At 40.0% G+C, this 25,408-nt stretch overlaps 1 protein-coding gene across 1 annotated transcript in view; it reads left to right on the top strand.

The window, feature by feature from the left end:
- Window positions 1-892: 892 nt before the first annotated feature.
- PHACTR2 (phosphatase and actin regulator 2) overlaps window positions 893-25,408 on the top strand; it is a gene marked incomplete at its 5' end in the record, with an annotated part of 45,643 nt that continues 21,127 nt past the window's right edge. Inside the window, 4 exons of the mRNA XM_010074310.1 lie at window positions 893-1,060; window positions 11,015-11,095; window positions 13,867-14,025; window positions 24,311-24,547. Of these exons, the coding sequence (XP_010072612.1) occupies window positions 893-1,060; window positions 11,015-11,095; window positions 13,867-14,025; window positions 24,311-24,547 (645 nt within the window). The remainder of the gene's footprint in view (window positions 1,061-11,014; window positions 11,096-13,866; window positions 14,026-24,310; window positions 24,548-25,408) is intronic.

The following is a 25,408-nucleotide window of genomic DNA, read 5'->3' on the forward strand; positions in this document are numbered from 1 at the left end:
GTGATTAATTTTATGTACGTAAGTAATCACAGTTACTTCAGTGAAGCCGCTCACGTGAATAAAATTAAGAACATTTGAAGTGTTTGCAGGACCACAAATGGAAGGCTCTAAGAAACCTCAGTTCTTAAATAGAAATAGGTAATAGTAGACTTCTCAGGGAAATTTCCAGGAAATTTATTTTAACTGTATGCTACGGCATGTTGTAGAATGAGTCTTTATTTGGTTCAAAAAACTGGATGGTATAGCCATCAATGATAAATATTGGCTTTCATATCACTCTGTGTTTTTGTAGACAAGTAATCCTTCATTAAATTTTGGCTACAGCCCAAAAGCTTATTGTTAAATATGTTTTGTTAATAAGAAGCCTGACTCATGGCAGGCTGTGCTGTGGATGACTGACTACCAGGGTTATCAAATGGACCTATTTCTATTCCACTGCCAGAACAATTATCTTTAGAGCTCATTTAAGAAAGGATTCATTTTACTCAAAATAAATAGTTTAGGTTTTTACAGTGTAGAGTTTTTGTTTTCTGTATAATGACAGCTAGTTATTCAGCTTTACCAAAGATAGGGAAAAAGTGACCTAAAAATAAATTCTCCAGTAGTGATGAGAACCTGCAGAACCATGCAGATGTGCCAGATGTGTGTGGTGAGAAACCAGTTCTGACCTGCTGCAGCTGAGGGGCTGAGCACTGGTGAAGCCCAGGGCTAGCTGAGGTGGGGCCTGGCTTGTGGCCAGGGCTGCATTCAGATGCCCCTTGGCTGCTTTCTGGAATAGAAAACACATGGACCCACACGCAGCCGGTTACAGTCGGATGGTGGAGGAGTTTAGCTGTTGGGTACCATTTTGTTTTTCATCCTTCAGTTACCTTTACTTTTCTTGTTTATACAGTTGATGGTTTGGATAAGGCTTCAATCGCTAACTCGGATGGACCAGCCCCAGGATCTCAGACTCCCCCCTTCAAGAGGAAGGGCAAGCTCTCCAGCATTGGCAAAATCTTTAAACCTTGGAAATGGCGGAAGAAGAAGACTAGTGACAAATTCAGAGAAACGTCAGCAGGTATGTGTGTGGCCTTTTGGTGGCACATAGTAGAAAACACTGTGATGGCTTTGCAGAGTAATATTTGAAAAGCTCTTGGAGCTTGTTAGATGCCAGGGGTTATTTAGGCACAGTATTTGACATACAGAAAGGCAGTTGGATCCTTGGCAAGGAAAAACCTAAACTTGTTCAGCTTCTGTCCTGAACCTATCACCAAAAATATGCATTTTATTTGTTTACTATACGCTGTATATTCTTTTGATGTTGACAGTACTCTTTTTTTTTTTAACTAAGAAACACTAAGCTCTGTATTACGTATCTTCAAATATGTTGTAAATGTCTCAGTGTCCTACTCATAGTCAGTGGCTTGGATTATGAAACAAACCTTGCCTTCAGGGGGGCAGAAGTTTGGTCTGTTCAGAGGGGAGAAGCAGGCATGGCCGTGCCCAGCAGAATGAGGATCAGCTTTGCGACTAGTGTCTTCATACAGGCTGCTCTGCCTCTTCACTCCCAATTGGCAAGGCTGGAAGAATGGTCTGAAATTAAATGCTGTGATTCAGTTATGTTCGTTCTGAAAAAGAGGAAGATTGAGGGCTGGGATTCAGTTAGCTAAACATGGTTGCTTGGTGCCACCTGAGATGCTCTGGGATGTCCTGGCTGCTCTCCCAGAAGGTTCTGCATTGTATTTCCCATCCCTGTGCAGACATCTCCAAAACCCTGGGGCATCTCAAGTGGCTGTAGACACCCATGTTTAGGAAACTGAATGCCACTCTGTATATATGTGTGTGTCTCTTTGTGTCACAGATCTGGACAAGCTCTCTCCATAAAAATCCCAAACTTCTGTTTTGGGATACAGACATTTGATGCTCTGCTTTTCTAAACCTGAGCCTAATCAGAGTTTGGAGAGCATCTATGAGCTCTTCAGATTCATTACCACCGTGCAAGCCCTCTGTACACTGTCTTCCGTGGTGGCTCTTGACAGTAAAACCAATGCTGATCTCCTGAAGTGTCCTCAGTAGGCTCTCCTGAACTCTTAGGAGTACACTGCTTGACGTTTTAAACCCATAGCAACCCCTGACAATTAAAGCAAAGAACTCTGTGGTTTTACAGTGTAACTTCTAGAAACAAAAGGCAAAAAGAAGCCATCTTCTCTGGTGCCATCATCACTCCAGATACCAACTAAAGTTTTGGACAATCTTTCCGACTTCCCCAAAGCCTTCTCTCTCTTCATTTTTTTTTTTTTAACTTTCCTGGGTACCCTGCAATGAAACTCCCACAATTTCTTCTGCTACTGCAATAAAAAAAATACCCTCAGTTTGCTGTCTCCTTTGATGCTTTCAGTTTCCCTCAGCTTCCCCAGTACCTTTATCATATTGCTAGAGTGTATTTCTAGTTAATGACTCCTGAATGTTCTGCAGCTACTGTTGGACAGGTATGTGATTTTATATGCAGTGAATTCTCCAGATTAATCACCATTCATAAACTGTGTATACAGAGATTCCTCAAGTTGTCACAACATATTAGCAAGTGTTAAATGATTATGCCATTAAATAATAATACATGTGTCATTTTGCAGTTCTTTTTTACAAATCAATATCTGGTAAATTCATGTTAAATACAGCATTTTTAATGTTGTACTGTTTTTCTTTAGAGAGCCTCAATCCAGTCTTAAAAGCATGACACATCAATTCTTGTAATACCAAGGCAAAGCATGTGTTTGTTTCTTTTACAAATGGAAGAAATTTGGCACAAAGGAATTAAGGTCAGCATTTCCCAAAGTGCCTCCTTAGTTACTTGCTTGTACTTAATTTGCCTGTCTTGTTTATGATGGTGTGCTCCCTCAGGTCCTCTGAGGGTGTGGAGAACCCACAGTTCCCGTTGGCACTGACTTCAGATGGCGTTATTAAGGACAGTTTATCTCAGAGTGAGCTCCTGAAAAACTGAGATGCCTAACAGTGGGTGTAATGGACAGAAAACATTAAGTAATTTCAGAAGTGAAATAAAAAACAAGCTTTAGAATTATGCTATAGAGACACATAGGCAAACTTTGAGCCATAAAATATCTTTTTTAGGTGCCATACGGCTACAGTAGTTTGTGAAAGGGTTGTTATCTCTCTCCTTGAACCTTGCTGCATTCATATACCTAGATCATCAAAGCTAAGATACTAAGAACATTACAGCAGAATCTGGTAATCTTTTACATTCTGAGTCTCTGGTTTTGCAATGGTGTACTCTCAATGCATAGCTGCATGTATTACTTGTAAGAAAGAGGTAATTATTGGGAAGCAGTGTACGTCTTAACTACCTCAAAACTAGTTTTCAAGTGATAAGTTGTCTTCCCAGTTCTCTCAGCTGTGTCTGTTTACTTTCACTGCCTCCTGTGTACTGACACCAGTTTTGCGATGAGCCGATCGTAAACCTGATCCAGCTAAAACCAAATCCAGCAAAACATAACAAGAAGTAGATTTTACTCTTCTGCGGAGGCTACCACTTGAATTTGTATCCTAGCATTGTGATTGCTATCAATAAAGTGTGCTGAAGCAGAGAGGAAAAACAGAGCCACTCTTTTGGATTACTTCTTAAAATTTAGACAACCTGATTGTTTTCGTTTCACCTGTGGTTTTGCAGCACTACCTTTCAAGTCTGGAAACTGAAGGAGTTATATAGACCTCCTTGTCTTTTTTTCGAAGTTAAAGCTTTATTTTGTGATCCATCTTTTCTTGAAAATGGAGAGCACCAGTGTGCAAACAGAAATCCATAAAAGTTAGGAGAATTTGCACTACAAATTGGTAGAAGAACAGAGTTGGTGATGAAAGATGAGTATTGTCCATAGATCACATAAGTGGGAGCTCTTTTGGTCAACTGAATACATGATTATATGTAATTATGTATTGAAAAGAGGAAGTTAATTATCTGCACAATGAAATAGCTCTGTAAATGGTGTAGCGGATGGGAAAAGTTCAGCAAGGAGGAGGTAACACTTAGCTGACTAACTGAAGTCCCTGCTCTTAAGTCCAGTCACAAGACTTTATACTTAATAGTCCTTTGTGGCAGAAAAGCAGCTAACGCAATTGATTCACTAGGCGCTTAATGTATCTTGTGTATCTAGAAGTATCATCTTCTATATAGACTTTAAAATTATCCTGAAAAAACTTGATTTTTTTACTCAATTTTTTTAGCTAGCATCCTGCTAGATAACGATGTAGTACATCCCCAAGCTCTTCCACAGTAAAAACTGCTATTATATTTACTAACATAAAACAGCTAATAAAACACAAAACCAGTCTAATGCTCAGAGTTATATAAACTACAGTATTTCACTGCCTACATAGTTTGTGAAGAGTAAATATGCACAATTCAATGCATGTATTGGTGAACAGAACTTAAGATGTTTTACAGGAGGTTTGGGAATTTTTTCATTATTCAGTAGATTGACTTTTTTTTTTTCTCTAAGGAGTTCATATGCTCTGTTTTTAATAAAGGTCTGCTTATCCATCCTGCTACACTGTAAAATTTGATGGATTTGGGCAGAATTATACAAATATAGTGGCATAAGGAGTTAATTTCAGGTTTTCAAAACTTTTGAAATATTTTGTACATTCAGCTTGTATTTATACGTCCCAGTTTACATGCGTTTTACCAACCATCACAACATTTAGTGCTTTTTTTTCCTTAAGATAAAACTCTGGGAGTTCTGTAATATCTGAAAATCTTGACCTTTCACCTCACAGCCAGGAAGACTGGCTCACTAAGCTAGGGAAAGGAAAGAAAGTAAACCCAGATGATATGAATTATAAGAGTTCTAAAAATAAGTAAAAGGTCCGCACATTATTTTACCCCTGAATTTCATATGAGAGTTTTACCCCTTGTGACTCCCTGAGATGTAACCTGCAAATTCAGATATTTGGCTATACGACAGTGGTGCGAGAACAGTTCCTGGAGCTTTTATGTTGAGGAAGAAGAATGTATCCAAGTAGTGGTGAACTCTCCTATCTACATGCAAAACTTTTTCTCACAAGTCTGGCTATACTTTCTGTCCTATGCCAGCAGCTGGCTGTGGGCTGGGTAGATCTTTCATTCATGCTGGTTGCCCAATAGTAGTACTGGTAGTGCTCAAAGGAGTGGACCAGAATAAGTCCAGTGTCCTCCTGCAGTTCCTTCTCTGTCTTGGCCAGAAATGCAGGTGACCTCCCCACATATTTCCATATGGAGAATTATAGGGATAAATGGTACTGTTCTGCAGCACTAACTATAAGGGGTTGTGTCCCCAGAAATCCCAGAAACAGATAGGGTGCTGGCCCCAGCTGCATCATGAATAAGCTTTGGCTTTTCAGTGCAAATCAGGTTAGCTTGCAGTGGAAGCATATCTTTACGTGTTTGAGGACTATTTTGCTGTCAGGAAGCCCCAGAGCTATAGGGAGATATTAATTTGCTTTTAAACTCTCTGTATAAAAGGTGTTGAATCACTTACGTTTGTGTATGTGCCTCCTGTGAGGATGGAATTTGAAATGAAAACTAGTCTGGATTGCATTCATCCTGCCTCAGACTGCTCGATCAGAGGTGTATTTGTGTTACAGAACAGGGTGTGTGTATGTATGTGCATCTCATGTGCAGGAAGCCCCTTTCCTCGCCTGAGACCATGGGACAGTACGATGATCATCACACTTATTGCCTATTCACTTAACAGGGCTGCTACAACTTGATAAATGTCTATGCAGCTGAAGAAAGAGTTTCTTCTAAGACAGAATGTGGGCTATTGGAAAGGGCTTTTGTTGCTTTCCCTGGGTTTTCAATAGGCTTTTTGAAATAGGTTCTTGCTACAGCCTTGCCAGGGCATGAACCATGCAGGGCTTTGACAAAATCTCTCGCGAGTCTTACGCTAGCAACTGAAGGATGTTCATAAACAGCAAATACCACAAACATCAAAAAAAGATGGAGGACTAGATGTGTAAGTGTTTGTGCCAGTGTGGGAATGATGTTTGGAATTTTTTCCTTTAGCAACATATTTTCCATGCTGTATCTCAGCAAATCTGTTCTCTGGGCACTGGTTGTATACTTTCGGCCTAGAAGGTTTTAAAAATTAAGTAAAATCAAACCGAAAATGGCATCTTCTCAAGGGTTTCTCCCCTCGGCAATGTTTTGCTGTGAAGGAAAAGAAGGCATCAGTTCATGCTTTGGCACGAAGTAGATGCTGCTTCAAAGCTCCACTGCAAGACAGTACGGTAGACAGGGAGCAGAAGGCAATTTTAGCTCTTACTAGGTCAGAGAAAAATTAAAAATCAGAATTCTCTCAAGCTTCTCTTGGAAGAGCAAAACTAAAGACTGGAGAATATCCGGAATCTCACAGCACTCTTTGAGTCAGAGTAATGAGTTTTAAGACTGCCTGAGGTTTGTAGCTGCTGAATGTCACTAAGCAGTCTCTTTTGAGAGCGTAGGGAAGGAGGGATGTAAACTGCTTTTCGAGCTGTTTAACTGTTATTATGATTAGTGTTACTATTATTTATACTGGGCTAAAAATACAAATGTTTACGGGATCCTGTGGACAGGTAAGATTTACTCAAGTAAATGAGGGCTGCATACAGCGTGATAAATTCACACGCTTACTGACAGTTATACCTGAAGTCAGGGCAAACTTTGCTTTTGACTGCAGTGGGGGGAGGATTTTGACATGGGATTTTTTGATTCTGCTGGAGCACGATGTCTGAGATTGGAGCCCACCTCACCTCAGCCCTCCTCAGTGGACAAGGGCTGATAACCAGTTACAGTCAGGACTGGCTTGTTTGCGTAATCGGTCTCAACACATACGTGTATACAGAAGGTGAAATCGTTATTTCCATTTTATTATTGATTAATGTTATAAACAATATTTTGATGTTAGTGTTGAAATGCTATATATATTCTCACTTTTGTATATACATGTGTATATATGTCATATATATCACAACATATGTTAAGATATATATATATTCACAGATCTATATATACACACACATTATTATATACACATATGACAGAGAAGATTTGTAGTAATAAGATCAGCTGGTCACTCAGCTTAAGGATATCCACATGATGGTAGTACAGCTAACAGTATTTGTCATATATTTGTTCCAGGATAGTACTAGTCATCTACTCCTGAGCAAGGAATAGGTAATAACTTGTAAGATCAGAGACTGCAAAAACAATGATCATCAGGAACAGAGAGACAAGGGTGTGTTTATGGGAGAAGCAAATGGGTAGTGTATTGTGGCAAGTTCTCCTATAAGAAGAAGGAAGAGAAGAGAGGTAGGTCTGGAAACCAAAGATAAGAAGTTTAAACTTCTTCAAGTGAGGGAGAAAGACACATCTATGAAGTCATGACGGAGGTGGTGAGAGGAGGGAGCATGCCAAGTGGGACAGTGGCGGACGCACCAAACTACAGTCCTTTCCCTGTATTGAACTCAGGAGACTGAACTATTTCTAAGGTGACAAATAGCGATGCCTGTCCCAGGTGGTTCAGGTAGATGATAACTGTTTCTACAGTTGTCTGTGCCATTAGCTCAGCAGCAGGTAACCACTGCTCATAGCTTCACTTCTGTTGGTTAGATATTTTGAATCGTAAGTAGGCAATTCAACTAGAATCCCTATGCTTTGGGGTGTTCTGTTTGTTTGTTTCATTTATTTATCACAGTTTTAATGTGGGAAATTACACCTATAAAGGTACCTCAAATTAAATACTTCACAAATGTCAGCATGTTTGTTAGAATGACTTAATCTTTCTATGCCATAATTTGCCTATCTATACAGTCACAATAACATCTTTGCATATCGCACATGGGCGTCAAGGAAAAAAACGTGTCCTTGGTTCATTTGGTTGCCGGGCTGATGTTTGGGAAAACTAAGAGTTTTCTGTTCAAATGAAGGTTTAGGTTTAGGTTGTTCTTCAGATGAGGTCTGGGCCCCACGTTGGAAGATAAGGTTAAAAATTTAAGCAAAGAAACCGTTCATTCAACACAGTGCAGTCTGTATCCTAAACAAGGCAAGGATGGCAAAGGTAAAATATATAACGAACATATCAAAGCTGTACCGTCTGCACGCTCATCAACCTTAATTAAATTGTTTCCTGACTTCTGAATGCTTGACTTTGTAACTCTTATTTTAAGAGAGTTTACTGAAACATAACAGTAGTCAAATGCGATTAACTCAACTGAGTAGTTTGAGACCCGTAAAGCTCAGTGCAATTGGGCTGTGATGACCAAAATACTTGACTGTGTAAATGTGAAATGTGTTGTATAGTCCAAAGTCTGTAATAAGCAATAAATAATAACTGTGAGTCCACCCTGGCTAAATAGCACCCTGTATATGATCATAAGTAGACAGGCTACTCATTTCTCTTATCCAAGGGGACGTATTTTTGGTCACTTTGATTTAAATTAAAATTCAGCCTTTTTCTTTGTATGAATTAAAATTGTGATACTCATAGTGAACACTAGCATGATTTCTAATGTTCTTTCCATGGGCCAAATAATATTTTAAATAAATTATCTTTTCAAGCTGAATTAACTGAGCTTAATCAGTTTAAATTAAAACACTACTCATGGCTAGCATTTTAGAGGCTTAAGCTTCTTATCTGTTCATAAATTTTCTAATCTGTGAAGTGGAGATAGTTATGTCTAAGGGATGTTACGAAACCTATGTAGTGTTAATAAAACGCTTTGAGGTCTTCCAGTGAAAGTGTAAGGAGTTAATGTCTTTTAATGCCAATGACATTTTCCGTGATAATTAATTTGATACGGTTGCTAATTCAATATTGTAGAACTGAAAAAATATATCATCCTGAAAACTAGAGAGAGACATTGATGGGGGGTCTGATTCAGTGTTCTGGAAGTTGACGGAAGGAGCATCATTGTTTTCAAGTGGTGTCGGGTTAAGTCCCACAAATAAATATATGAAAGATCATCTAATCTCACTATCCCGAAGAAAACAGGTGTAAAAAGGAAGCAGAGAGGAAAAACAGTAGGAAGTAAATTATGCTTGTGAAGCTGAAATAATAAGAGAATACATATGTTCACCTACATGAAAAACTCTTTTGCACACTCCTGTGCTTTGTTTGCCATACTGATAGTGTGTGTGACACACAGTTGCAAGGCATAGACCTTAAAAAGTAATGAGGGAAGATTGGAAGAGCTCCTGCATCACTTAGGATCAGGACCCAAGGCAGTCTAACCTGATCTGTGTTCAGGCTACCACACTCTTCCCAGGGCGGCTGGCTTACATTCAGAGTCTAACGCCACACTCATGGGCTCCTTTATATTGTCAAATATGATTTGAATGCTGTGAAGGTTTGACCTTTAATGGACAGATCCCGTAAAGTACCTGAGTACGTAGACACAGACCTAATGCCAACTTACATGTTCTTGTGCCAGTACTGTCTGCATTCACCAGCTGTTGATCTCAGAGGTGTGGGTAGCTTGAACTGGGCTGGCCAAAATAGTTACTGCCCCCAGTTCTTCTGCTGGGAGTCAGTGCTTTTTTGGCAGGGAAATGCATCCCATGTGGAGTATTTGCTGAATCCCTGCACTTTGCTGTGTAAGAAATAAACCTGGTGCTGTAAATTTGAGAAGCACAGAATCTGCTTCATCTTCTGTTCAACCATCCCCATCCCTGGCAGAGAAGGGATGGGAAGCTGTGAGCAGTGATGCCTTCAGGCAGCAGAGTTCAGACAGCCTGGTTTGCGAGTCAACAGCCAGGGTTACTTGCTGTGGGGAGAGACTTTTATCAGCTGCTATGTGTAGAGGGTAGATTTCTCAGAAGCACCAAACTGCCTCTCTCCGTGCCTTCACAGGAGCTGTCACTTCACCGTATGGGCTGTTCACTCCAACTGGGCAAGTGGAGTGACAACTGGCAAGTGAGATTGACAATACTTCTTGCAGTATTTAGTCTGCATACAGCAATTAGACTGGCCCTAGAGAGTAATTGGATTACCAAAGTCTTTTAATTAGTTGATGAGACAAATAACCCTATCCTATGGCATTAATAGGATGAAGTCCAGCACGGCTGAAGCTTTGCCACATGCCCTCAGCTTGAGCTCCAGACAATAATTGGGTTTTGATGTCCATATGTAAACAGAATCAGGACAGGAGATTAACTTTTCCTAACAGCGAAGACAGGATTTTACAAGCGATGCTCTCATTTTATGGACCGTGCACCATGGTTCCATGGGTTGTTACAGTGGCCTCCCAAATCACTGACCAAAACTGTGTTGGTTTGGTGGTGAGATGCAGTGGAGAGTTATTTTATTTTGCCATCTGTAAATGCTTTTCCCTATAAAACTATTTACTATTTTTCCCATGGGGAATAAACATAAGAAGTAAAATGCTTCATGTCACAGTCTTTTTTTTGTGTGTTGTATATATCTTTTTTTTAACCTAGAAAACAGGATGCTGCATTTTTTTCCATGAACGCCAACCAGCCTGGATGAAGATGTTATTCCCTTTTAGAATAGAACTTTCTATCTTCTGTTTAAGGTTATTATTTTCCTTTAAAATGGTTTGTGTGTCATAAAGGCTACCCTGTGAGTTGCTTGCTCTGAGGAGGATTTGTCTCTCCCAACTCAAAACATCTACAAAGCAGACAAGTGTATCTACAGCTGAGCTAGTCACTCCAGTCAATGGTAACGAGGTGCTTTTACATATTAAATGCGTGTGCTAGGACGACTTCAGTTTCACTGTGGAAGTACCTTTTTCCCTTTAATGTAAAGGAAGCCTCAAGGAGCCTTGCTCAGCTAAAGGCATGGGATCAGATGAATCCCCCACTTCCGTGCCTGAAATTGTGGGAAAATATTTTCAGACAGCGTCCATGAAAACCCAGACCACTTCTCCTGCAGAATCCAAGGAAACAAGTTTTCTCAAGGTTTCTTAAAAATATTTTTCTATTTTTTTTTTTGCCAGCATCAGCAGTATGAGAATAAACCTATTCTTAACTGTGCTTTTTCTTTAGTGTTGGAAAGGAAGATTTCGACAAGACAAAGCAGAGAGGAGCTGATAAGAAGGGGAGTGCTGAAGGAAATGCCTGAGCAAGGTGATAACACGTTACCTAGAATTTAGCTCCTAAGTGTTAAACATGGATGATAAAGCCACTATTGCATTGTTTCCATGCAGTATAAATAGGTATGAGGAGAAAAAGCTGAGGAGTGTGAGAGGTAATTAGGGACAGTTGACAAAAACCTGAAGTTGGAGTTGTGAGATTTGTGTTCTGTAACTGCTCCTGCCATAGGTACACCATCTGACTTCTGGTCATATCCTTAAGTATTTTGATGTTCCCTGTAAATAATGTGACTCCTGTGGTTCCTAGTTATTGTTTGCCAGAATTTTTTTGTTAGCGGTTAACCTGTTTTTGAGTCAAGGTCTGCTGTCTAAAGCAACTGGAGTATAATATGAGAAATTTTGGCTGAAAAATTAGAGACTTTGGGACCCTAAAGCAAATCAATAGCAAATCCACTTCAGGTGTCAAAAAGTACCAGTGCTGGGATCGTACAGATCCCACCACTATCACACAGACTGCCTTCACAAATGGCACAAACATAAAACTACAGGGAAGACACCACTTGTTTCAAAACACTGTAAGGTATAGTAACTGGTATTAACCAGAACTTGTGTTTCGAAAAACATGAGTAAACCATGGTTAATACCTCTGTGCTACATCTGATTATGTTCCTAGTGGTATTCTTTCCAATATTCTTGATCTTCTATAAATCTAGATCAAACACAAGTCAAGTGAGTAAAATAATCCTCTGCAGCTTAAAATCAAACCATTTGTCATTTTATCAAGGAGTCTTAAGAACTCCATGATTTAAAAATATATTTTTCACATAGAAATTGTGTTACTCTGCCTGAGCTGAAGAATCAGGAAAGTATCAGTGTGTATGGTTAGTGTCATACACATTGATATTTTAGAAGTAAAGGGCTTGTTTGTCAACATGTGACATGACTTGTCTTTACAGTGTTTGGCTAATACCAGGCTATGGCATTTGGCATAGCTGGCTTCTGAACCTGTCTCTGCCATTGTCTTTGACTTGTACAAGAAATGCAAACTCTCCATACCTCAATTTGTCCCTCTGTGAACTTGCACATTTTCTTGCTACATGCTTTACTGGGGATGTGCATGACTTTGTCCATTGATGGTTGTAAGTTGCATTTAGACTCCTGGGACAGTTAATGAAATGTGTTAACATTTCAGGTTGGTTACAAACAGTCTGAATGTAAATGCTATCATTTGTGCTAAAAGTGTGCATGCTTTGGCCTGGCCATCAGTGTCCTTGACTCTCTCTTCCACTTCTAAAAGGGGATGGGACTTTGAATCTCTTACAGACATTGAGCAAAGTGAGACTATGATGTAAAGATGAACAGTTTTCTCCCCTTCCTCCCATCTCAAGAAGGCCATCAATCCAGTCCATGTCGCCTTCATCACATTGTGCTTTCTGTCTGATGAAAATTACAGTTTTTAAGGACCAGTTTGAAAGGATACAGGATTGTTTTGAAGGTGCTAAAAAAGAGATACAGAAAAGAAAAGACGGTGGTTGAGCACTGTGAAGGTAATTAGAAGGAATGGCTATGGAGATCAAAGATAGATGGTGAAATTACACAGTCTTGAAATATGAGAGGTAAGAAATGTGAAGAAGTGACTGTTTCACATGGGATGAAGAAGAAAGAAGTGGAAAATGGCAAGTGCCACTTAGAGTCAGGAGCTGTTTGCACAACCATGATGTGGATAAAAGGTGGGAATGCCACATGTGGAGACAGACAGGAAAGAGTTGATTTATGAACATCTGGAAGGAAGGAACTGAAGAAACTGAACGTTGCAGTAAGGTAAGAAGGAAGCCCTATGCAAATGTCAGAAATTGTCACAATGAAGAAACAGTGGGAGGAACTGGAAGAGATGCCAGGTAGATTGCATAGTTTTTGTATGGACAGCAAGAGAATCCTGCAGAAGGAAAGCAATCGTCTACGTGAACTGCAGGTGGGGTGTGAGCAACATCAGGACAACAAGCCTTAGACATGACCAGAGAAGAAAATCAGCAGCAATTTTGAAGTGCATGGAACAGAGGAAAGAAATTGGTGAGGGAGGAAAGAAAGCCATGAGCCAGCAAGAGGATGTAGTATTTTCAGGAATATAGAGACAAATAGGGAAAAAAAGTTTTTTTCAGGATTAAAAAAAACCCTCACAGCTGTGGTAGTCTGGGTAAGTGAGTAAAATATCATCAGAACTGGGAAAGAATTTGACTTGCAGAATTTAGTAATGGTATGATACGTGATACAGGAAGACCTCACCTTGGTTCTTGTGACTGGATAATGATGTTGTGACTTACTTTATTCATTAACTGGGCACACATATTCAGAGAACTGCTGTCTGAATTCCTGGCTAATTTACCTACCGGGATGCACCACAGTAGTCCTGCAACTCTGCCCCCTGATTGTCCAGATCTGGGGCCTGTTGGAACATGTTGCAGCTCCGTTGCGGTCTGTGCACACATTTCTTTGCTGTGTAAATCAAGATGCATGGAGGAACAGAACAGGATGCTAGTGTGTACAGACATGAAGCTGAATCTGAAAACCCATGTGCACTTCCAGGCCCGCTACGGCAGAGGCGTCCATCCAAAGAACGTGGAAGCCTATGGAGTTCCTTTACAGTGTTAACTTTGCAGAGCAGATCTGCAGCCTGATGGTTCACACTTCAGTAAGTCTTTCTGCTTTGCTTCCATGGAAACTTGAAAGCAGAGGGATGCTGTGTGTTGTCAATAGGTGCTAAAGAAGCAGTTAAACTAGACAATGGCTTTTTAATTTTCATTTCAGATGGTGATGTAACAGTAAATTTTGAAACTTCAAATGGACACACCATAGCCATTGGTGAAGAAACCATACAGGAAGAAAATGTGGTAAAAGCCAGTGGAGATAATGGTACTTTATCAGAGAAAGCATCAGCATCAGAAGGAAAAAAAGAAGATCAAAAAGGTAAATTAACATATTTTTCACAGATTTTTTTTGCCTACTTAAAATATTAACATGTTCTTCCATTAGCACCAATACATACTGTGAGTTCTGTTCTGCGGCAAGGATGCCAACAGAACCTGCTGAGAAGGTAAGACTTGTGAAACATCAGTATTTTGTCACTGGTAGGCATGCCTTTTACCTTGGATATAATAAGGTCATAAAGAGAAGCATGGTCTGAGCATGAAAATGTGGGCAGGGATGTTCACTTTCTAAATTCAGTGCAAGCCTTTCCTTGTAGCCATGGGCAAGCTTTTGATTCAGTCTTTCATTTTATGAAAGAAGACACTAATTGCATAGGCATCACCTTGCAATTTCATTGTGGAAGTGGCTCATGGGTTGAAAGTTTGAAAGTGTTTAAGCCACTTAAAAACCATAATTTTTAAAGTAACTTCAGCAACTCATTCCTATTGTTTATCATTAAATCTTAAACATTTGCAGTTCAGATCTTCAGAAATACTCAAGAGACTACATCACTACCGCAAACTGAACCTAAGTCATTTATGAAAATGTGCTTTATGACTATAGGGTTTTCTGTAGATGAATTGCAGTAAACACTGCTAAATATTTAGCAGTCCCTACATCCGTATTAATTTTGTTGCCTTTACTCAGATCTACCTTGGTAAGAAGAGTTTGGCTGAGTAAGAAAAAACTAAAGATTAACGGAGAATCACAGGATTTGGACCAGTTTTGTTTTCTTTCTCTAGTGTCTTGAATAATGCAACACTTCTTTTCCCTGTCAAAAAGTGTTCTTAAATGCTATTCCGTTTATTGGATTTTCCTAGAGGAAAGAGCAAGGATACGAAAGATCAAGAACTTCATGGCTGGCTATTAGACTGAGCAGCCTTTCCAATGTCTTCTAGTAACTTCTACCTAGTGATGAATGAGCCTCTGGAGGTTGAGAGGGTTAGTTCGGCTAACACAAAAATTTGAATTCTTCTCTGAGCTACGTAAATCACTTGACTGTGTGAAAAGTGGCTGGATGTCCAAGGAGAACTGCCTTTCTTATGGGATTTCTGGTACTTCCTGTCTCCCAACCAGGCAGAACTACAAGATTAGCATTTTTCATGACATTTAAATACATCTATCTTTTGGTGCCAACTAGAACCAGATGTGTATTGGGTCAAGGGAAAAGAGTTATAAAAGCCATGGAAAACCCATTTAAAATGGTTTAGGTTAACTTTGGGGTTAGATCAGACCACGTATTATTTTATGCATCCCTAAATACAGCCTTTTGGAACTGTCAGGTCTTGGAATTTTTCCTAAGATATGGGGTTTTTTTAGAAATACGTATTTCTAACTGTGTTGAAATCCCCTCTAGCTAACTTTGCAGAATGTAGAACTCAAATGAAACAGGAAAGGTTAAATATCTATTTCAGGCACATTATTAAACTCTGCACTCCCTATATATTGTGTTGACTTGAGAGGGAGAAATTCAGAATGTTTGCTGTACAGGAGTATAGAATCATAGAATTGTTTAGGTTGGAAAAGAACCTTCCTGCCCTCAAGCAGATCAGCACTCCCACCCAGCTGGGTGTCACCTGCAAACTTGGTGAGGGTGCACTCGATCCCCTCGTCCAGATCATTGATAAAGATGTTAAACAGAACTGGCCCCTGTACAGAGCCCTGGGGAACACCACTTGTGACCAGCTGCCAACTGGATTTGGGCCTGGCCATCCAGCCAATTTTTCACCCAGCAAAGAGTATACCTGTCCACGCCATGAGCAGGCAGTTTCTCCAGGAGAATGCTGTGGAAAATGGTGTCAAAGGCTTTACTAAAGTCTAGGTAGACAACATCCACAGCCTTTTGCTCATTCATTAAGCGGGTCACCTTGTCACAGAAGGGGATCAGGTTAGTCAAGCAAGATCTGCCTTCCACAAACCCATGCTTACTGGGCCTGATCACCTGGTTGTCCTCTACGTGCCACGTGATGGCACTCAAGATGATCTGCTCCATAACCTTCCCCAGCACTGAGGTCAGACTGACAGGGCTGTAGTTCCCCAGATCCTCCTTCCGGCCCTTCTTATAGATGGGTGTCACATTTGCTAACTTCCAGTACTGTACTGTAGACTCGGTACAGAAGAATATATAGCTATCACCCGGTCCTTCTCACAAGATGAAGTATATATGGAGGAGGGAGAAGGAAAAGCAAAAATGAGCAGACTTGGTATAGTAAGCAATATAGTATTCTTGGTATAGAATGTCAATATGACCATATAGAAGATGCAAAACACTTAAAGTATACCTTTCTCTTACATCTAAACGTGAAGTTCTTCTATGCATAAACATCTTGAGTCCCCTGAAAAGGAACAATATAGGTTTATTGCAGAGGAAGAGTCTTCCCAAAAAAGGTGTCAAGAATCAATTCCGCACACCAGCAATGGTATTACACAAATAATACACAAATCCAGTACAACTCACTGGATAGTCATTATGAATACACTTCAGTTATTCTTTACTTTATAGCATATTAACCAAGAAGTTGAGCCAGTCCATTGAACTCAATGGAAGAGTAAGGCCCACTGCATCTCACCAATGCATCTCACCTGACAAATTAATCCTCAGTGATTTTTTATGGCAGATGCAACAGGTGTGCATTACACCCACTGGCAGAGTGAGGAATTAACAACTGCAGAGTGGAGGTTTGCTAATGCTCACAGAGCATCAAAATCAGAGCTGAAGCAGGAATACCTAGCTCACTGTCTTCTGCTTAGACCATAAAACATGCTGGTGTATCAGATCACAACCCTCCATCATGACAGCTGAGGTAGGTGGAGTGAATAGTAGCTGAACAATCGAGAGTAATGGATGCAAGGAGTTCATCTTTAGTGAGACTAATATTGGGCTTTTTAGAGTCATGTTATGCGTAAATCTTAAAGGAAGTAATATACACTCTCCATGTTTATAAGAGCTGTTTAGTAGCACGGTGTGCTGCAGTTCCAACTCTGACTGAATCAAAATGTTCCAAAAAATGCATCTCAGCCCCTGAAAGTTATGATGTTATTTTTAAATGTTTTTATGAAATGGTCTTGCTCTCTTGTTCCAGTGGGTATTGGAAATGGCCTTCTCATGTAAAGATGATGATGACTGCTGGAGCTGGAAGCTTAAAAAGAACAAGTGGTACAGGCACATTGTGATAATATGGTGAGAGATGGCAGCAATGCGTGGTAGAATGTGGAATATGATAGCAATTAAAAGAAGTTAAAGAAAAAAGTTGTTTCAGCGTGAGCCACTGAAGTACAGTATCAGCAGGGCCAACAATAGGCTCAGCCATGCAATGTAAAATTAGTTAAGCAGAAGCAAGTGAAGACGACGACCCCTGAAAGCTGTTCGCTGTGCTGCCACGCAGTTCCATAAACTGTGTACCCATCTGCTGCCTGTCAGCTCACAGGTGCCTTTCCTATTTCATGAAAAAAATTCCTTGTCAATTTAATAGTGTAACTGTTACTGTTTATAGTAATGATGAGATTTCATTTATCCAAACAGGGTCTTTAAAAGGAAATTTCTCCTTGATGGCAGGATAAAAAGCTGGTGACAGTTTTACTTAAAACAGGTAATTGATGGATAAAGCTTTGCAGATGAGAAATCAGGGGAATGTTTTTCCTAGATAATTTTTTCACATTATGTTTGTACTGGGTTGACTTCTGAATTCTTTTGCTTTGTTCTGTTTTGACTAAGAAAAGTCACTAGCATCTTTTTCAGAAAATAAAGAACTAAACTGCAGCCATTCTTTGTGAGCACCCTGGAAGGGATACAGAGCAGCAAGTAGACAGGCAGCATGTCAAAGTACACACTGGTTGTCTTGGCAGCAGACTAGACTGTACCATCATGCCAGGACTCCTGACCCGGGGCGCTTGTTTGCATCAGCCCCAGCGCTCCAGGGTCCAGGTCGAGTATGAGCATTGCAAAGGGGATCCAAGGAGTCCCTCTGCTTCCTGCCCCCTAAAGCAGTGTTGGAGAAGATGAAAAGCAACATCAGTAGAGTAGGTGTAAAAATCATTGCTGTTTGCCTCCCCAGATATAGGGACATAGGATGCTGACACAGCATGCATGCTGTCCATTATAAAACTTCATGGTGCTGTATCAGAGCTGCTTTTCTCCTTTCCACACACCCAGGATGTCTCTGGCATGCTTTTCTCTCAGATGTACCAGAGAACCCTGAGCTGGTATCTGAGTTCAGTTTATAAAGTTAGGGCTTACTCATTTTTATCATAGCACGCTAAATCTTTTCATGATTCTGGTAGATATTTCCACATTTCGTTGTTATGTTGGGCTCAACGAAGCAAGAGGCTCAGTAGCCATTAGCAGGATAATGCCTAGAAAAAAGTAACAAGAAGTTTCATTTTGCATACCATCAGTCAGGTGTGTTAGATGCTGCTCTGATTTCCAAATGAATTCATAGGATACATTCACATGCATAATATTTTTTCTAAAAAAACCCCAACACATTACAGTTATCTCAGGATAACTCTCATCTGAGAGCTGGCAAATGTTCCAGGTCCTTACTATGATGGGTTCAGAGGTTCTTTCCTCTATACTTTGTCTGCTCTCCCTTAAATCTGCCATTAAATTTAATCTTTTATTTTCTCATGGGTAACTAAAAAAAAGCACAAGCACTGGTCTTATGAGCATGCATCGTTGCTGACCAATGCTTTAGTTTGTCTACCAAGGAATGTTCTTCAAAGTCAAATTTTCTAGGTTCCTTTTCTCAGAGGTCTTTGCTTTATTTCCCCAAAACGGAACAAAATCTGTTGAATTTGAGGTAGTAACTCTCATCTTCCAGGATCTCTGACAAGAGCCTGCTTTCTCTGGGAAGACTAATCCTGCACACCACTCCCTGTGAGAGACAAGGCAGACTTTCTTCCCTCTTCTGTGCCTAGCTGACTTCCTACACTCCTGAGCTCTGTAGATCATCAATATGAGCACCGTACATAAAAGGGGGTTTTTTTTGCCTGACTTCCAAAGAATCTCTCACTCCAGCTGAGTTATTTGCTGGCTAAAACCAGTTCTTCTAAGAATAGTATATCTTTGATTCATCACCTGAAGTATGTAAATGAGGCTGAATCCAAATCTTCTTAAAAGGAAAGCTACTCCAGATAGAGCTGTATTTGGGCAGAGCCTGTCCACTAAGTCAGCCAGGCTGGCTCGTGCCAGTAGGCTGGCATGAGAGGCGCAGGCTTTCCTCCACAAAAGTTGAGTGGCAGAGGAAAGGTCCTGATTTGTAAAGCTGCTATTTTTTTTTCTTTTATAGGAAAGATATCCTAATGTGGCTCCAGAAATAAGATTCTAGACATTATGTTAATGAACTAACCATTGAATTATTTGAGCATATGTATACAGAAAGTATAAGGGAATGCAGAAGCCTACGTGCCTTTCACTTTCTAAGTGTCCCATAGACCAAGAAATGGTAAAAGTATGCAGCTGGCAGTGAAGATGTTTCAGGTATTCTCTTGTGATTTAACAGCTTACTTTTTACACAAAAGTTGGACAATTAGCAATGTAATGTGACAGTCAGTGGGCTTTTTTTCTTTTTTATCTTGGAACCAATACAAAATATCTGAACGTGGTTGCGTTAAGTCAGATGTTACACCTATCCCTTTCTCCTGTCTCGTTTTCTGCACTGTCTGTGTTACAAGACCTCTTGCACGTGGTGCTGTTGAAATCATAGAGTAATTAAGATCTGGAAGTCTGCAGATGTGCAGATCTGCTCATCCATTTTCAAGAAAGATGGGTTCAAAACTGCAGAGAGAGTTGCGAAAAGTATCGTGAGACAGCTGTTCTTGTTCAGCCTAGCAAAAAGGAGCCTGAGAGAGCCTGAGTGCCTCTGATGAATGTATCAAGTTGGTATATAGCCAGGAGGGAGCATGGCTAAAGGACAATGCTGGCACAAGTAGAAAGGAATAAACAGTAGCTTGAAATACATTTAGACTGGAAATTAAAGGAAGCTTTCTAACAATTAGAATGGGTCTTTTCATGAACGGAATTTTGGTAGCAATAGCAGGAACAAAAAATTGAACTGGTTAAAGTTTATGAAGTTTATGAAAGGATTTGTATGAGTTGACCACCTGCATCAGCACAGTCAATGAGTCAAAAAGACAAAAGACACCTTGTCTTGCCCTGTGTCCCGTGTTTCTGAATGACAGCTTCCTGGGTTTTGATTAATCAAAACACAGCTCTCAGGATGGGCTGGAGAGGAAAGTGATGATTCTCAAAACTCTTATTGAGTTCATTTTGCAGGGAGTCATCTTGCAAAAGACAACAAATCATACATTATTTCCAACTACCATTTTACATAGTGTTATTCCACTGAGTTGTGCTTGTCTTCCAGGAGAAGGGTGCTTTGGAGTTGATGTAGATTATATGCTTGTGCAGCAGCACTGCTTGTTTTCCCTGAGCTAGCTTCACGTCACTGCTCTAGCTGTAGAAACAAAAATACCAGTCCTGGATGATGAAATCCTGGGGTAGAAAAGCTTTGGCCTTCAGTTCCTTAGAGGTTCACAAAAATAAAGAAAAAAGTCTTGTATTATACAGCCCGTTCGTGTGTGGCTTCTGAAACTATGCCCAGGATTTTCACCGGTCCATTTGGTCCACAGTTTGCAAAAGGTCCCACATTTAGGTTCCAAAATAAGTCTTCTGATTTTCAGGTGCATGTGGCACACTGGCATCTCTCTGAAAGTCTTTGAGACTTGATGAGTGCCCACAAGAGCTGTTGTATACTGAGTGCTTGGTAACCCTGGCCATCATTTAGGTGTTTACATGAGAACACAGCTTTCCTTAGAGTCTGGCCCCAATCACAATTTCTGGGAACAAGAAAATCTGGTCTCAAAGTGAGCTTTATTGAGAATCTGGCCTTTGGAAAATTTATCCTAAACATAAACAAATTATTGATCCAAATGCTTAATGAGACATTAACGTTTTCTTTGCTTTTCCATTTAAAGAGTAATTTATAGGCAGATTGCTTTTACAGCAGATGTCTTGATCAAGGCAGCAGTGAATAGAAGATATTCCTGTCTGATGGTCTTTTGGAGATCTTTTTTTAAAAAGTCAGTTCCTGATGAACAGATGTCTGCATTAAGAAAAACAACAGCAATAAAAATACATTGCAGCTGGTACTGAGGTACCTAGGGGATTGGCTTGAACAAATAGATGAGTCTGAACTGATTCAGGTACCTCCTTGATTTGGCAAATGATGCAAAAGAAAGAGCAGGCGTGAAGACCAAGGGTCCATATTCAAGTAGAATCACGTTAGGAAAGTACAACGTAATTGTATCTTGAGCCATTTACAAGACATCAGACCATCCCTGTCACTGTTCAAGATCAGGCCACTGTTGCCGTTATTGGTTATTTGTATTACTACAGTACTTATACCAGGAGTTTATTGTAGTGTCTTTCATAAATACAGAAAACCACAAAAAAGTTTCAATGGACTTGCAGTAAAAGAGAGGACACTGTGGTTAGGCATTGAAAACCAAGAGGAGACCAGACCAGGTTAACACGCACAATGCTGTCAGCCTAAAAATTGTCAGCTTTGGCATCACAGCAGAGAGGATTTTGAGGGAGAATAGTCAGTGAATGTTCACTGGTCAAGGCCAAGAAAAAGGCATGTACATATTCAGGGGGCAGTCAAGATTCGATGAGAGCTGTAACTATCTGAGCAGATAGGATGCTGCTGTGCAGAAAGAGCCTGACAGTCATTGGTATGAGGTACATAACAGTATGGAAAGAGCTGTCCTATATAAAGATGATATCCCAGTGACGGCAAGGTATTTCAGTTAACACCAATGTTATATAGATTGCCAGTTTCAGTCACAGTGGAAATCTGCAAACAGGAACTTTGATATAAATGAACTGTTCCTTTTTTTTTTGTTTATAGTTTTTGATTATTTCTCTAAAGAAAATTTGAAAATTATTAGTTGGTTGTCACTAAGATGTGTTTATTTGCAACTAAGTAAAGCTTTAGCTTTTTTGTACTTTTTTTGCTCAGAAAACCAGAGGCTAAATTCTAATATGCATTATTTAATCAGTTATATAGTTTAATGTAGATTGACTGAGATTCTAAATAATTGCACTGTATTACTTTAGAATATGGTGAATGGTGTGTTTCTTTTTACTAGGTTATCATTCTCTTTTTAATATTTTCTCTACTAATAAAATTGGAAACAAAACACAGTAATGGTGTATAAGTACACACATTTTAAATTCTTTCTTATTAGCAAGTAAAATTTTAGCATGCTGCACCCATAAGTAAAAGGTATATCAAAGAACTGTTTACACTTAAAATTCTTTCTGATCATCGTGTCCTTCAAGATCTGAAAATACAAAATCTTATCTTCTCTTACCATGTTTGTTATTAATGGAATGAAAATGTTTACATGTCCTGCTTTTTCAGAATTAAATCAGTTTTTCAACTTTGAATGAAGGTAGGTAGAATTTCACGAGGACATGGTTTTTGCTACAAAAGAGGAGAGCAAAATGTAACAAATATGTATGTTTCTTTCTTCTTCCAAAGTCTTTCTCTGGTCCAAAGTTCTTTCTCTGGAAAACAAAGAGGCAGTACAAGCTTGAAAGAATCTGTTTGAAAGCAGAAAGTTAGCAAAAACATGTTAGTCCATGATGGGCTGGAAATAAAGGAGGAAGACACTGGATGGTCAATTCCTTCAGTTCATGAAGAGATGTGTGCATGTTGCTTTTAATAATTGCAGGTGATGCATTAGGTTCATGTTAACAAGCCTTAAGCTAGAGGTTGAAAAGGCTTTGTTTCTGAGATTGAGAATGTTGTTGTCCAAGACATTATTTGTTTTTCATTTACTAATCTTAAAATGAAAAGGTGCTGCTTATCTCTTGGGAATCTTTTACATGGGAAGGAAGAGAGCAGGGAGTGGACAGGAGATCCAGGAACAGCTCTTTAATGTGTGAGAGAGTGAGTCTCTAATAGGAACATACTGCAAGAAATCTTTCCTCTCAAGTGATAAAAGAGACTGTTAAAAGTCCTTGCAATATTTGCTTAGCTCCTTTCTTCACCAGCCACTGTAGTTTTTAGTAACATGCAAATAAAGCCCATATGATTCTCATGTTATGCACTTGCTTTTGTAATATCCTTTCTCTGGAAGGTTTAGGAGGACTATTGTGAGACCGAACGGGCACCCAGCTGGTGTAATTGAATAGATAAAGATTCCTATTCGGGGAACTTTAGCTGTTCCTGTCTGGGAACAGCTAGTCTTACAACAATAGGGATTATGTTGCAAAATTTTATGTTGACTATAAATAGCTCACCTACATTAACGTTACAGTTGGCATTAGGTGTGCACTTTTGAAGTTAATTTCCTGGGCATCCCTACTAACCATTCTTTGGTTTGCAGAGCACACAAGCTAGGTTTGTTTTGGATGAAACTAAGCCAAAATATACATTCAGGAACTTGTGCTCCCACTGCTACTGGGCATGCAATCTGCAATTCTAGCCTGAAGCTAGTAGAAAGTCAAGTCTCCTGAAATGCACAATGTGAACATTGGGTCCTCTTTCACTCTATGGAGCCATTCCTACTGCACGACACAATGTAGGTATAGTCCAAATTCCCATGGACCAAGGAGCTGCTGACTCTGGAAAGTGCAGTCTTGTAACAATACCCAAAGAGCTTGCAGGAGAGGAGAGCATTCTCATGGGAAATTATATCCTATTTGATTTAGCTTAATCTCTTTCTGAAGAATAGAAATACCCTGGGGAAGATACCCAAAATAAAGTTGCTATGAGCAAGCAGTCTACAGCTTAGGAGACTGGATTGCTTCAGGGAAAGTTTTCAGCTGCGTAGCAATATTTGAACCTGTGGCTGAGAGAATGGCCCTGTTCACATTCAGATTCACATGAATCTGACTTTTACAGCCTGTTGACCTCAGAGGGCTGTAAGGAAGCCGAGGGAATTTCTTAGAGGAGTAAATGGCATTTACCTCATTTAGTTTGCAGCCAGCAGTCTAGTTGGGGATACTGAACATTAAGGATGATCCTTGGAGGTCTAGAATAGATGAGACTGAGAGAAGTGCTGGGCAAAAATCTTCCATGAAAAGGACTTGAATTGAAATGGCAGTAATTTTTTTTCTGAGATAATACTTCAATAAGAGGCAGAAGATGAACAAGTCTCTCCTGATTCCCAAGAGCTCAAGCAGCAAAAAGTAGTCATTGTTGTCAGGCTTGCTGTTGAACGTACATGGCGTATGTCTCTGTCAGTTGGCTTCTGTTCACTTTCTTATCCATAGAGAGCACTACTGGTCACTGCCCAGAAATACCGGCATCCCATGCTCCACCACTACCCAAGCCTAAGCCTAAATCTAAAAAAGCTCTGGTACCACCAAAAAATGCTATTGCTGCTTCCACTACCACCAGCCATAAGAGTAACGAAGCACCTCATGCTAAAAAAAAGGGAAAGGCTCCTGCTAAGCAGCCTCCTCTCCCACCACCCAAGCCAACAAGTCACAGTGCAAATCGAGAAGCTGGTGAGTACTGCACAGGCAGTGCCAGTTGCGGTGGGTGCATGTGCATGGGGGTGCTTGGCTTGGTCTTACTATAACTTCTGCCTTTGTACATCCCAGCGTTACTAAAGAGCATGCCACGGATGTTTTTAGATAGCTTCAAGAGCTCTGGTTCTGCTGTCTTCAAACACCCTAGACAGCGGACAGATAACTTAGTTTTTTGATAAACGTATGCACAACACCAACATTAGGTACATTGTGTTCATCTGAAGTAGGTCAGTACTTAATAAATAGAGCTCATTGGGAGCAGTATTTAGTGTAAGAGGTTTGTCGAATCCCCATGAAAGTGAACATATGATGCAGCCAGTGATCCGCTCGCATGAAGAAGAGGAACATGAGTAACAACTGAGCCATGGCAGGTTTCCAAACTGAAATAGTTGGGAGAAGCGGACTTAAACATAGGCATGGACATGTGCCAAAAGGCAAATACCAGCCATGAAATTTTTCATTTAATCAAAATTCAAATCTTCTACTGAAAAAGAGGCATGACAGAAAATTGTAAGCCAGCCCAGTCAGAAGCAACAATAGCAATAGCACTTTTGACCCATGTGAAAGTGTAGGGGGGATTTTCCCTGGGAGAAATCTTTCAAGTTTCTGTATCTGATTGCAGGTCCAGAAAGGTTCTGAGACTAATGTAAGGGTTTTTTCAATTGAAACATCATCTGACATTTTCTCAGCAACAATTATAGCGTGGCTGTATATTTGTATTATGCTGGAGTTCTTGAGTGTAAGCATGTAACTGGTTCTGTTGACCTCCAGCCTGTGTTTAAGTGCTTTGCTGGATCAGAACCAGAGCCCTTTCTTACTACCATCCACTTACTCAGT

This window comes from Pterocles gutturalis, unplaced genomic scaffold (assembly GCF_000699245.1).
Source record: "Pterocles gutturalis isolate BGI_N339 unplaced genomic scaffold, ASM69924v1 scaffold15982, whole genome shotgun sequence".
NCBI lineage: Eukaryota > Metazoa > Chordata > Aves > Pterocliformes > Pteroclidae > Pterocles > Pterocles gutturalis.